The sequence below is a fragment of the Cupressus sempervirens genome, chromosome 4 (assembly GCF_028749045.1).
Source record: "Cupressus sempervirens isolate cs-2001-9-10 chromosome 4, ASM2874904v1, whole genome shotgun sequence".
In the NCBI taxonomy this organism is placed as follows: domain Eukaryota; kingdom Viridiplantae; phylum Streptophyta; class Pinopsida; order Cupressales; family Cupressaceae; genus Cupressus; species Cupressus sempervirens.
The window spans coordinates 256,692,140-256,706,041 of record NC_143121.1 but is presented as its reverse complement, the minus strand read 5'-3'; the positions used below and the strand labels follow the sequence as shown (position 1 = coordinate 256,706,041).

At 35.7% G+C, this 13,902-nt stretch overlaps 1 protein-coding gene across 1 annotated transcript in view; it reads left to right on the top strand.

Moving 5' to 3' along the window:
* The window catches only part of LOC149560959 (Zincin-like metalloproteases family protein), a 358,697-nt gene that overhangs the window by 168,065 nt on the left and 176,730 nt on the right, over positions 1 to 13,902 (top strand). The window contains exon 9 of the mRNA XM_089824904.1: positions 4,128 to 4,247. Coding sequence (XP_089681030.1) covers positions 4,128 to 4,247 — 120 coding nt within the window. The remainder of the gene's footprint in view (positions 1 to 4,127; positions 4,248 to 13,902) is intronic.

Here is a 13,902-nt window from a genome sequence, read left to right as displayed (position 1 = left end):
AATATATTAAAACCTTTTAAATTATTATTTTTTGCACTTTTTTATGTGCCAAAATGGTGGACGATTGATTGTCCCCAGCTGGGTTGAGGGACGCGTTCCTGTCACCATGTCCCCAGCAGGAATGTAGGGATGTTCCCTTGCTGGCGGCGCAATGGTGGTGTTGTTGAGGTTGCGGAAATGCTATCTCCTTGTCCTGGGTGCATCCTCGTCTTGAGTGCAGCGAGCAAAATGTTGGGGACACATCCGCATGTTACTATGCTTATTTTCAACTTGGGTATGATTGCAAGCAATGACCAACATTTAGGCTTTGATTTCCAGCATAGGTTCCATTTTGACAAGAAAATCCAAAGGAAAAAATGCAAATAATTGATCCAAATTTCTCCAGTGAAGACATAATAATCAATGTAAAGTAAGATGATCTATCTCTGTTTAAGGAGAAAATTATGTGCCAACCTTAATGAGTTTGAAAAGATTCTTGTGTGGGTTTAAATAAGATTGGATGCAAAATTAAGTCAGGTAGAAATGGGAAGGTGTGAATTTACTTTTAAGGCAGAGAAGAGACAAATTTCCCAGCAGGATGTGAATTTATCAACCAAAGTTCGGTTTGATGGAAGAATTGTCAATGATGTGAAATGATTTCATAAGTTAGAACAAACACATAAGCATAACCATCATCAATGTCAAAGGATCAAAACACTTGTATATATGATCATCTTGCTAATGATATAAATAAAAAGGAAAACAATGATGAAGAAGATGCTGATGTTTCTTAGGAGTTAAGAAGATACGAAAGAGTATTGTGTTGCATAGAAACAATCAAAATATACACCAAAGTTGGAGGCCTCTATAGGTCTCATAGTTGAATAGAAGTAAGCTATAGAAAGTTCAAAAAGTATACACCAAAGTTGTAGGTCTCTATAGGTCTCACAGTTGAATAGAAGTAAGCTACAGAAAGAGTTAAAAGGAAGAAGATTGTGTTTCAAGAAGATTACTTATAAAGATTCACGAAGGGTAAACGAGAAAACATATAAATTAGTGATAGAGGTTATTAGTAATGAACGTACAAAGGATTGAAGCATGGATATAAACACATATTCAAAATGAAGCCAAGTTGCATGCACATAATCAACAAGCTAATGATATATAAATATCCTCTCAAGTCCCAATATTGACAACTATCATATAATATGGTGATTAGATTTAGTGACTGTTTTGATGTATATCCTACCATGCGGCAACTGTAAAGAAAACTCCTTGATTATTCATATAAAAGATAGAGATGTGCAGCAATGAAAATATAAGTGATAGTAGTAATTTGGTACAGGTCATTAAAGTCTTAAGACATAACTCTTAAGACTTATCTATGATGAATGTAACACATGTTTGCCCTCGTGGGTTTACAAAGATTAATTTCAAACAGGAAGTAAAGTATATAACATAGACTGTAAAGAGTACACAATAGTATTATATTCATTGATAGGTTACCATACACAAATATATTTTGTACAACCATGTCCCAATCAAAAGGAAGAATGCATTATGATACTGTATAAAACTGGAGTAGGTAGAGTTCAAAATACCAGTGTGAAAGTTTAACTAACCCTGGAAAGTATCATACAATCACTGGAAAATTATCGTACAATAATCTTGTTTGGAAAAATGAAACCTGAAACAACAAGCTAAAAATGTGAAGAAAATGTAAGAAATGGAGCTAGACAAGGCTATCCAGCCCCATGGTGGGCAACAAAAATGTATACCAAAAAGTAGGCACACTTATATAACTCTTATTCTCAAGAATACCCATGAAAGAGAGCATCTAAAGAGGTGGCTTGTAGCTCTCTATCTATGTTGTGCAAATGTGTGAAATGGTAGTCTGGTGCCTTTCAAAGTGCCTCTCGAATGAACCTAGCTATGCAACCCTTGCAAGGTGCACCATAAAACGAGAGATTCAAAGATGAGAGCAAGAGTGCTAGCATTGATGAATCACAATGAGAATGTAATGCAATGCAAATGCGAGCTGAATTAAATGAAATGCAAGCTAACAATAAGAGTTACAAAGCCTCCTATTTAGACTATGTGATCTAAGCTATCAGCATAAATAAAGACTAAGCCAAAATGCCATGAGGCAAGCAATGAGAAAGCAAATATGAGAGCACAAATGCGAGAATGCTGCAAGTCCTTGAAAGCTTCTAAGTCACCTAGAAATCTTGCAGCATAACGTTAGTACAAAAGCAAAAGAGATGGAGAATGAGGAGAGAGCCCTCATTTTTAAAGATAAATAGACGGTTGAGATTACGAGGCAAGAGAGGTCTAATCAAGAGTGGACGATGCATCTTGAGTGATCCATGTGCACAAGCATCTTAGCTATCAAGATCAACGGTTGGCTTTAAGAGGCATAAGATGTGTGGAGGAGAATTAAAGTTATTTTGAAAATAAAGATTCATCTCACATAGAAAATTGTGCATTCATGTGTGTAGACAAAATGTTGTTTCCTCTTATTTTTAAAATAAGAATAATGCTTTATGTGTGGACACTTTGGATAAGGGAATTTTATTTAATTAAAAGGGAGCAAGTTGTTCTAGTTAAATAAAAGACTTAGGATAAGGTGGTCAAACCATAGGTTATAATCAAATAAATAGTTTTTTGAGGATTTGATCAAAGATAAGTGATAGATAAATTATGCAAAATTGCTAGAAAGGGGGCTCATAGTCTAGATGACCATTTCTGGGTGATTACAGATTTATGTACACATGTCCAAATGATTTATGACAAGTAGTGGAAAGAAGAAAAAAATATCATTGTACAAGACTCCTATATAAAGAGAGTGATAAATGGACTCAATGTAAGCCTCCATATAAAATCCCAAAAACAATTAAATCACAGAGAACTTTAGAGGAGCATTAACCTACAAAAAATGTCAAAAAATGATTGATTATCACTACAACTGAAGAAGATAGACTAAAAGAAGTATGATGACTGTAAATTGATTTAGTTGTTAATTTTAATTTCTTCATTTTCATTTGGTTAGGAATAATGAAATAGATTTTTTCCATGTGGAATTGTTGTTCCTTTTTTATTGTTATACCTTGTATTCATCTAAAAAATTATAGTAGTATTACACATAACAAAAATAATTGCATTGTGATATTATTATATTATCATTCATATTTTCTTATTACTACGTAATACCATAATATATCTTAGTAAAGAGACATAAGTTACTCCAACAGTATTATCAATCTCAACAAATAATAATAATAATTTAAAATTATATTATTGTTGTTTAAGTTTAAATAATTGAGAATTTGTGAGTTTTTTATAACATAAATTTAAATAAGCAAGAGATCAAAGCTCATATACTCATTTATAACACTTAATATTTAAATGTTCTATCTCTATTATAATACAACTTACTTGATTAGTATTGGGATCCATTTAAGGTTAGAGGATTAAAGGTTGGAGTTGGAATTATAGTTGAATCAGAGTAATAGTTAGCATTTAGAATTCAATTAGAAGTAAAGTTGGAGTTCCATTTTTAATTAGGATTAGGAAGTATTAAGGTTAGAGGCAATTAGTATATGTGTGAAGGTTATTGTTAAAGTTAGAGTTAAGGTTATTCTTTAAATCTGTCATATCTAATATATTATTAGTATTTAACTATATGTTATTATCTGCGTAACCAATGCATCTCGTTTTGGTGCAAGTGCTAGTTTTAATATTACATGCACATTGACAACAATTCCTAATTATGAATGCATATTGAGCTTTGGCTTTGACTATTGACATATTCTATGTTAAGGTTTTATGATGTTTAGATAGCGTGCTTTACCCATGTTTTGATATGAATGTAATGTGTATATTCAAATTTCTGTATTTATTTTTTTATTTTCGCTATGTCTGTCCCCAAACTTGCCAAAGAAATTTGTCGTCCTGGACAACCCCATTCCCTGCCGCCCCCATCCCGAAAACTTGGGGTAACACTTGAAATTAATACAATTTATATTTCTTAAAGTATCTGATTTACTGCAAACTCTTCAATACCCATTTTAAAATTAGTTCATATCTCTACTTTTGAGGAATTATTGTTTTGTGTAGGCAATGATTTTTTAAACTTGAACCTTGTGCAGATTTTGGGTTATAAAAGTTATGCTGAATTTGCACTTACCTCAACCATGGCTTCGTCACCGGATGTTGTAATATCATTTTTGCATGACATGAGCAATATGGTGAAAAAGAAAGCAGATGAGGTGATTTTAATGTCATATAGTCGATGCAAAGTTTTAATGTTTCATACCTACCTTACAATATTTGTCAATTCCAAATCTTCATAATTTGTCATATTATCTTTTAGTTTACATATTCATATACTCTTAGAGACAACTTATTTTTCTGCAATTCTTTGAAATTGTCACATATATATTGCAATCATATGAACAGATAATTCACCTTGCAAAGAATTGTATAAATTTTTTTTTTGAACATAGAAATGCAAAAATGCAAAGGTAGTTTATATCTCACATTATAACCTCAACAAAATCTGTTTGGAAGTTTATAATTTTGTGATTGATGCAATTAGGAGGGGACAATTTAGGCAGTGATTGCTATTTAATTCTAGAAATAGCATGCACTATGCTCTAGTATCTTGATAAATTTCTTAGCTAGTATCTAGTATTTGGAAATCAAAAGAATAATAGAATTACCATTATTTTGAGCTTTTCTTGTGAGTTTTTAATGGGACCTTTGTTTACTTTGACCATGTACAACATATAAAATCAAAATAAACAAGATAAAGAATAATATCCAGAGGGAAATCTTGCTCTGCAAGTGGGACTATGATGCAGACGTGTGGCTCTCTGCGGAATGTGTTCGCGTCCTTGCAGGGCTGCATTGATCAATTTTTTTGCCCTTGTGTTTTCTTTCCATGCATGCTTTGTTTACTTTGATGCTCTTGTTTTTTTGTTATTCTTTACAGCCTCCATGTGTTTATTGTTGTGTGTGTCCTGTTAATCAAATTTATAATGCCATTTAGGATCTGCTAGGTGAGGATTTGGTTGTATGATTCTTTGAATGGCAGGAGTTCATGTCGGACAAGATATCAACAATAAGAATTTTATTATTATTGGACAAGAGAATAAAGAGACTGTTGTGGAAAATAGTGCAAAAAAAATCTCTGAAGCTGTTAAACGGTCGTAGAAGGCAGTATTGGCAGACAAGTTTGGTGTTTCATTTGCATTCTTTAATGGAGAGTTGTGCAGAAAAGATTATTTGGGAGCAAGCAGAAAAGTGGAAGCTAGAACCAATGGATGTAGAATGGGAGATGGTAGCATCCTTGAAGGTGCAAACCCCAGAGGGGGAAACAAGGGAAGGATTCTTCCCATTGGTCTGAAAACCCTATCCCTTTGTCCTAACGAAGATATGATGAGAGCTATAAAGGCTGAACAATCCTATTTAAACAATGTTACTATTTTCTTGTTTGTATGGACGTGAAATTTCTTCTTGCAAGAAAATTATTTCTTTATGATTGGTTTAACAATGTGTGGGGCAAAATTTGGGAATTATTGTTAATTTCAGTAGAGTGATTTAGGGAGGTTTGTTTGTAGTGTTTCTTGAAACACAATATGCAAGAAAGGGTTTTAAAGAAGCATTTTTGGAATGTGGGTCAATCTTTGTTCAAAGCATTCCCTTGATCTCTGAATAGAAATGTTGAGCAAGTTGTCGCTAGTCTCTCCCCTAACTGGGATGAGCTCCATAATCTTCAGCCAACATTCTTGCTGTTCATTCCTTAAATGCTGAAGCCCTTGGGATCTATTATGCAAGTGGAGGAATTGAGGCTCACATTGTCTCATTTAAATGCTCAAGTCTTGATTGCTCTCGAGCTAAAAGTTGATATTTCAAAAGTTATCACTCTTGAAATTGAGGTCAATGAATACTCTTGAAATCTTAATTTATTAGGGAATTTAGGGACTTGCTTTCACTGTAAAATTATTGGACATACTAGAAGGGGTTGTCTGATTCAAAGAAGTATACAAAAAGTCTTCAATGTGAACACTAATATTGCCGTCGAGAAAAATCCTTCTGACATCTCTAAAAAGAATTCTCAGAATAAGAAGAAAACGTAAACAAATTGCTCTAAAGAGCTGAAAGAAGCTGTTGAGGTTAACAATGATGCCATCCTTATTAATATTGAAGGAAGAGATAAGCCAGATGGGAAGTTTGTAACCCTAGCTAATCATATGTTTGAGGAGGAATTGAGGTTGTGTACGCTAGTGGTAACATGCCCAAAAATGTACTGTCTAACAATTCTCAACCAGCATGTGTCTCCCAACTTGCTAATAAAATTGAGAATAATGCCCCCACCCAAAAAAATGCACAGCAAATTGCTTTAGAGACTGGGCTAACAAAATTAGAAAGCATAAACAAGCCTCTTTGGAACATAGTCCCCTCTCATATGATACCCTGAATCCCAGGGTTTGGGAAAGATGATGATAACCACATTACCATGCATAAAAAGTCAATAGACTCATAGGAAATTAATGATAAGAGTTTCAGTGAGGTACTTAACAAAACCATAAAAAAAACGAAAAATCATAGAAAGACAGAACAATCCGAGACCAGTAAGAGATAGTGAGAAACATAAACCATCAGATATGCTTGAATGTTTTAGCAGGGTTTACAATAATCAAACTCCCACCCATTCTAAATGATGATGATTAATCTGATTGCTGGAATGTAAAAGTGCTTGAAATGCGTGAAAGGAAATACATTTTGACAAAATGTCGCAACAGTTTATCTACCAAAGATATTGTATATTTGCAAGAAATAAAAATGGTAGGCTATCATGCTTTCAGCACTTTCAGCTTTCATATGTGATAAGGCAACATTTTGTTTTACTAATCAGGATAAAGGCAAGGGTGTGTTGCCTTTCTAGTTGGTCCTAAGTGGTTTGATAAATTGAAGCAGAAGGCTCCTCTCCTTGGCAAAGGGCCCTGTGGGTTACCTTTAAAATAAAGGAAAATAATATAGAAATTTGTAAAGTTAATTTTACTTATGACAACAAAGAGAGAGTGACTTTTTGAGATTGGTTAGCCAATAATCTTCGGGAAGCTCAGTAGGTGATTGTGGGTGATTTTAACATGATTGAGCGTAGAGAGGATAAATGTGGCAGGTCTAATCTTGTATGGAAAGGCAATGAACAATATTTATGGACCAAATTAAAATGGAAATTGAAAGCGGTTGATCCTGTGGCAGGGAATAGGAGGGGATACAAAGCTATACATGTATACTTGGTGCAATAATCAAACTAGAAACACAAAGTTTACTGTAGATTAGACAAAGTATATGCAGAAGATTCACATTTGTCTTTTTTTCATGAAGCAAGGCACTCACCAGTTTGAGTGTACCCAGATAGTATGCCTGACAACTCTCCTATCTCTTGTAGTATCGATCCAGGAGGGCAGTCGGTCCACACACACACGAGAGGGAAACACAATCTGTTTAAACTCAATGTGTCTCTGCTTTATGACCAAGACTCACTTAATGCCATCAAGATGACTACTAGCCTTAACAAACTTTGTCACAATGGTAAATCATCTTGAGATTTTGCAGCAGTTTGGTGGATGCATGGAATACCATATTCCAAATTATTGGTAAAAAGAATGCTGTTGATACACATTGTGAAAAAAAAACCAATTACAAGGGAAGCTAAATGATTCTGAGAAACAGTTACAGACTTTAGGTAATCATGAGAAGGTAGAAAAAAACCTGATTCAACTTAAGGGAGGACATTGGAAATTGCAGAATTATGAAATCCAAAGGCAAAGAGTCAGAGCTAGGATGAATTGGCTTCAAGAAGGTGACAAAGGTACGACGTATTTCTTCAATCTTATCAGGGCCAAACAAAAAAAGGAAAATTGATAGAAGATATTCAAGTGAATTACTGTTAGCAGAGATGATAATGAAATTATAAATGCCTTATATGATTTCTACAAAAACTTATTATCATTATAATATGATACGAATTGTCATGGAGCCCTAGACAAATGCGTGAAGTTGATCCCCAAGAAAGTTTGAAAAGAAGATGCAATGGTTTAAAACAATGCAGTGAACTAAAAGAGGTAGGGATGCTATCAAATCGATGCCTAGTGGTAAATCTTCAGGATTGGATGGTTTTCCAATTGAATTTTACAAAGAAGATTGGGATTGGATAAGCAGTGAACTACGAGTTGTTTATGAGGATGCCTGTGAAAAATGATCTTTAGGAAATGGCATTAATAAAGGGGTAATCAAGTTGCTTCCTAAGGGCAGTGACAAGACTCAGGAAAAGAACTGGAGACTAATAACTTTGTTGAATCTCTCCTACAAGATTATTGCAGAAGTCTTAGCATGGAGGATTGTAAATGATGGAGGAGGAACGATGTTCAGTCTGCTAGGATTTTGGAGCACTTAATCAAACATCAGATTGGAGGATTTAATCAAAAACAGGTCCATTGTTTAATTAATATAATAAATGTGTTGTGCGCAGCGAATGCTCTAGGTATCAAGGTGATAATTGAAGTAAAATTGCTTGTCTTGCTGTAAATTGTTATATTGAGATTGTAATGCAGCTACACTATTAATGCTATGACTTAGTTGAATGAATTGGGAAGAAACAAATTTGCAAGATTTCAACTGCCAGATTAAATTGAATATGATAGTTGATATAATTAGTTGTCAGCAGTCCACCTCCATATTTCAGCATTGTGTCTGAAAATTTGAAGAATTATATATTCAACAGTGTAAGCTAGTTGGGTTCATTACAGTGGTATTAGAGTGGTTTTCTGTTAGCCTGTATGGAATTCGGTTCAAAGATTTATTGTTCAACACACTATGGCTTAGAGATTTATTCCGGGTAGGCATTATACCCACAAAGGTCACACTTCTCCACCTGGGGATGGAGAACCTAAGATATAGCTTGGTAGTTTGAAGTTGAACGACAAGGGTGCTGGTGATTCAGGGGGGTCAGCTGGATATAGAGATGCTGACACTGGTTCTCAGATTGCTAGAGAGGTCAAAGAGACTTTCAAAGACTTGGCAGCTGTAGAACAATGTTGTAGATGTGCTGCACCATCTTTTTGACACTCAACAATGGACTGCAGTCCTTGGAGGACGAAGTAGGGAGAGGGGTACTTGTGACAATTCTGTTAGTTCACATAGTTCTTGAGTAGATGACAGGTCCATAGATGGCGAGAGGATTATAGCAGAGGACCGGGTTAGAATGGATGATAGGATTGACAAGAGTGGTTACATTGGTGCTTATGATAGGCCATAAAGGCCTACCTTTCTGAGACCTTGAGGTAGATGCAGTTAGTATATAGACTGAGGTAACACCTTTTGTAAATGACTTGGTTGCACTTTTTGCTTAGTGGGATGCTCTTCTGTAGGCCGCCAAGCAAAACTTTAATTTTGACAGATTTTTGACATAGAAGCTTGAGCATTCTAGAGGTAGGCTTGCTCTTGATAGACAGATGCATAGATAGTTTGATTTGTGAGAGGTGGCCCAGTAAGATAACTTTGGCACATTTTGATGGTAGTGGAAGAGTGATAGCTCGAGCTTGGGTTCATAAGCTCGACACATATTTGGCATTGTATCTTATGACTGAGGAGGATGCTATTAGATTTTCAGTGTTGCATATAGCCAGAGTAGCCCATGACTGGTGGTACCATGGGTTGATCTCTTTGCATCATGATAAGATTACTTCCTATGAGGAGTTAGTGGATTGATTGATAAAGAGATTTGATAGGAAGGATCTTGAGGTATATTTCGAATAGTTATCTCAGCTGAGGCAAATTGGTGATTTAGATGTTTACATCAATGAGTTCTAGAGGTTTTCAATGATGGTTTATGATATTTCTAAGCATAGGAGAGTGATGCTATTTATGGAGGAATTGCTTGAGCTACCTTGAGGGTGGGTTAACTCATTGGGCCTATACACTTTACAGGAGGCTATGAGAAAAGTTAGAGATCTTGAGTCATCTTATTTTCTAGGCAAGTTTTCTTCGAGGCTTTCTGCCCCTTCGCTTGTTGATGAGGAGCTCCCACTAGTTATCGAGAAGGGGAAATCAACTGGGAAGAGCGATGAGGCATCAATAGAGGATCCGTGGAGGAGACCACTTTCTTTTTGGTGGAAGGGAGCTTTCTCTAAAGGTGACGCTTATGCTTTGGGGCCTAAGGGAGTAGTGAATCATACTATGTTGTTGATGTATTATGATGAGTTTGAGGTTGAGTCCTCGTATCAGACTAATGATTTGGACGAGGATGATTAGGATTCCAGTAGCGTATATACGGTGATGAGTGCATACAACTTCATATTCGATCCCTATGTAGTGGATATCTATAGGGTGTAGGGTCAGTCTCTAAGTCTAATGTTCGATGGAATATTTGGGTTGGTGTAGTTAATGAGGGCAAATCAAGCTTGGAACTGCCTCATTGTAATACTTGGGTTCCTTCATCATCAACACGGGTATTGAGTGTTGTTTGACACATTAACTTGTTTGTTTTGATGGTGTTGATGGTATGGAGATGGTTTGGTGATGATAGGGATGTTACACACATTTTCCTATGGGATCGTGGAGGAGATTAAAGCTCATTGTGTTATCATATTGCTTGAGGACAAGCAATCTTGGGGAGGTAGGACTGTAATGTCCTCATTTTCAGTAGGTTCCTGCAGTTAGCTAGGTCAGTTCATCATTGAAACCCTTGTGAGCTGACAGTGAGTTTTGATAGTCTTTGAGATAGACTTACTATTTATAGTAAGTTTAATTTTGATTAATTACTATATTTGGCAATAGAGTGGTGACATAAATGGTTGGTCATAATTTGCATTCGATTTTGCATCTTATTTATTGAATTTATATATATGTAGTTATTTGTCAGACTTCAATTGTTAAAAGGTATTTTATCTTATGACATGTTATAAAGTGGAATTGTAAATGTTAAACCTCTTAGGTGAGAAGTGTGAAGAGGAAGCTAACTTGAAAAAGTGATTATAAATATGACTCCATTTGTGAGGAATTGGCATCCAATAGTCTATTGCTTTTATTCTCTTTTGTTAAGGTGTGAATTGATTCTTGTGATTTCAATCCATTGCTGAAGTATAATGGATTTGATTTGAGTTTCTAGAACTGAATTTGGTGTCTTCTCATACTATTGCTACTGTGATTGAGAAGTGAAGTGTTGCAGAGGAATTTTGGTGTTTGGAAATATTGGTTTGTTTGCCCAATTGTACTTCTATTGGGCAATCCTCTAAATTGCATGTTTGACGACTTTCTTACTGTACTTCCTGTAACTGGAAAGGTGATTAGGTGGGGAATTTGGTGATTGTGGTATCTGATTTTGAGAACCAGTTATATCTGCTTGCTTGACATTTTGCATCTTTGATTATCGAGCCATTTGTTTTTGAGTTTGGGCGTGGTCTTATTCTGCAAATTGGTGCTATTCTAATTTCTACTTGAGAAGTGGCATCATAATTTGGTAGTTCAAGATCGTGTTGTTTGGTGTGAGTGCTTATGCAATTTTATTGCTGGGGGTTTCGAAATTTGTTCACCAAATTTTCCTTGCATTGCACAAGGGTTGACTGCAATTATTGGCATTGAAATTCCTTTTTGCAAATGCCGTGTTTCCTGCCATTGGTATGGCATATTTATGATTTTCCAGAGGGCGCGTGAGATCCCCGTTGAGCAACCTATATTCACTGAGCTTGGGTGACTGTTTTCTGCAAATTTAGACGCCATAACCAACGTAGATCACTCCTATTGCTGTAGCATTTCAGGTTGGGCACGAAGGTGCTTTGTGTTGAGGATTTACCACTGTAGCTTTGTAACATAGGCGATTGTGAGGGTTGTGTTGAACCACAGTCCCATCCCAAAGGTTGCATTAATGATTGAGAAGGAACGGTTTTCAATTTGCTAGGATTTCAGAGCACTCAATCAAACATCAGGTTGGGGCATTTAATCAACACTAGGTCCATTGTTTAATTAACATAATAAATGTGTTGTGCTTAGCCAATATGTAATATACTAAGCTATTACCTACAGCAGTACGAACCAACTATATACGATCTGACCCTGAGGTCTAGCAAATGCTGTATAAATTTTATGAGGTAAATATATCAAACAGTTCTCATGTTCCTGCAGTAACTTCCCAATCTTGCAATACCATTCAACGTATCTTAAAAAATCCAATTCAGTTATGGGGTAACAGAGATAACATTTCATCAAACAGTTGTTTGTTAAACCAGTTCAGAAATTTTATATTCACTGTGGATGTTCCTATTGCATGAAATTCTTATAACTGAGACAAAACTATTTCCCAGATTTGGGTAGCTCAGTCTGATATACACAAGAAGACATTCATTAAGTGCAAAGGGTAAAACTTAATAGAAATTAAACAAAGAATCATTTCCCCTAGTTCTCTGAATACATGATACTCACAGAATGATGGCACATATTAACATACCAAGTTTTATGAAGAGTATGCCTGGCCTATTATCCAATGTCTGTAGCTTTTTCTTGGTCTCTACAATATGTCTAATGACCCTGCAGTGTCACCCGAACTTCCGTTAACACTCTCAACTGGCATTAAATAGGACCAAACCGTGTGCTTTCCTGAGCTGCCCTTTTCACATTCCCAACACCAACACTGTAGATCCTATCTGAGGGTAACCCTCCTAACACGGTTAAAACTATTTGCCGACTGTGGTGTATAATGTAAGAGGTACCTGGGTTATGCCCGTCTGCTGAAGAGGACCATTCACTTGCTGATACGAACCCAACTGGCCAGGCTGCACTACCGCTATAGTAATCTGAACTATTAACGTGGCAACACTTGTGTTGGTAATGTTCCCTGCTTCTGCTTCGTCCAGGAGACAATCTCAGTTCACACGTCTAACCATAAACCCAATTGCATGAAGAAAGATGACTCGGGAACCGGGAACTGACCTCCTTCAGTGTTATACTTCTACATAGAAGTCTTCCTCACCAAAAAATGACTTAACTGAGCTTAATCCTGACTGTGCTTAAAGTGTAGATTGCTACCTAGGGATTTATGTCAGCTTTTTTTTTTTTGTTCCTACCAGTTCCCTTAAATTCTTCTGATGCTAACTGATGCTAAACAGGTAGTGGTCTTTATTGTATGATGATTACAACCCAGAAGATAACCAGACTGCCCAGGTTAACCATTGCTACATACCTGTTTCCATCTTTGATACACTCAACCTTCTCATTGCTGATTTTTGCCCAAAGTCTTGTACTGAAATTTAAAGGAAGCTTGGGGTTTTGTCCAGCTCCTTATGATTTTCCAGACCTGAGGGTTTTCATCCTCAATGTCTCTGTCCAGGCACATTAAAGCAACCAGGATGTAGTATATTTAGTTCATAAATTTTCTTGTATGTAATCCCAATGAACTCTCGTGCATAAATAGCCTCGGAATGAGGGAAAAGTACCACGTGCAACGAATGTGGGATTAAAAGTTACTTTTGTCCTGTAGTCACTTAAAGTTATTTATAAAATAAATGACTTTATACATTAAAGTAACTTAACTCTGTACCTTTAATAAAGTCTTGGAATAAATTAAATTAAATTCCCCCGTTGTGACTAGAGAGCATCCTGCCTGAAATCGTTATCAATCTATCCGGATGTGGAGATAGATTAATTCTATCACCCGGAACTAAGATTGAGAAGGGGACATGACACAATACTCTTGGTGTGAAGGCAATAATTGAAGTAAAATTGCTTGTCTCGCTGTTAATTCTATGAGATAAATTAATATAATAATGGTATGTGTATATATATAAGATTAAATTATTTATTATATTAATTATCTGATTAATGAACAAACATGCCCCATGTGGGGACATATCTATTCAT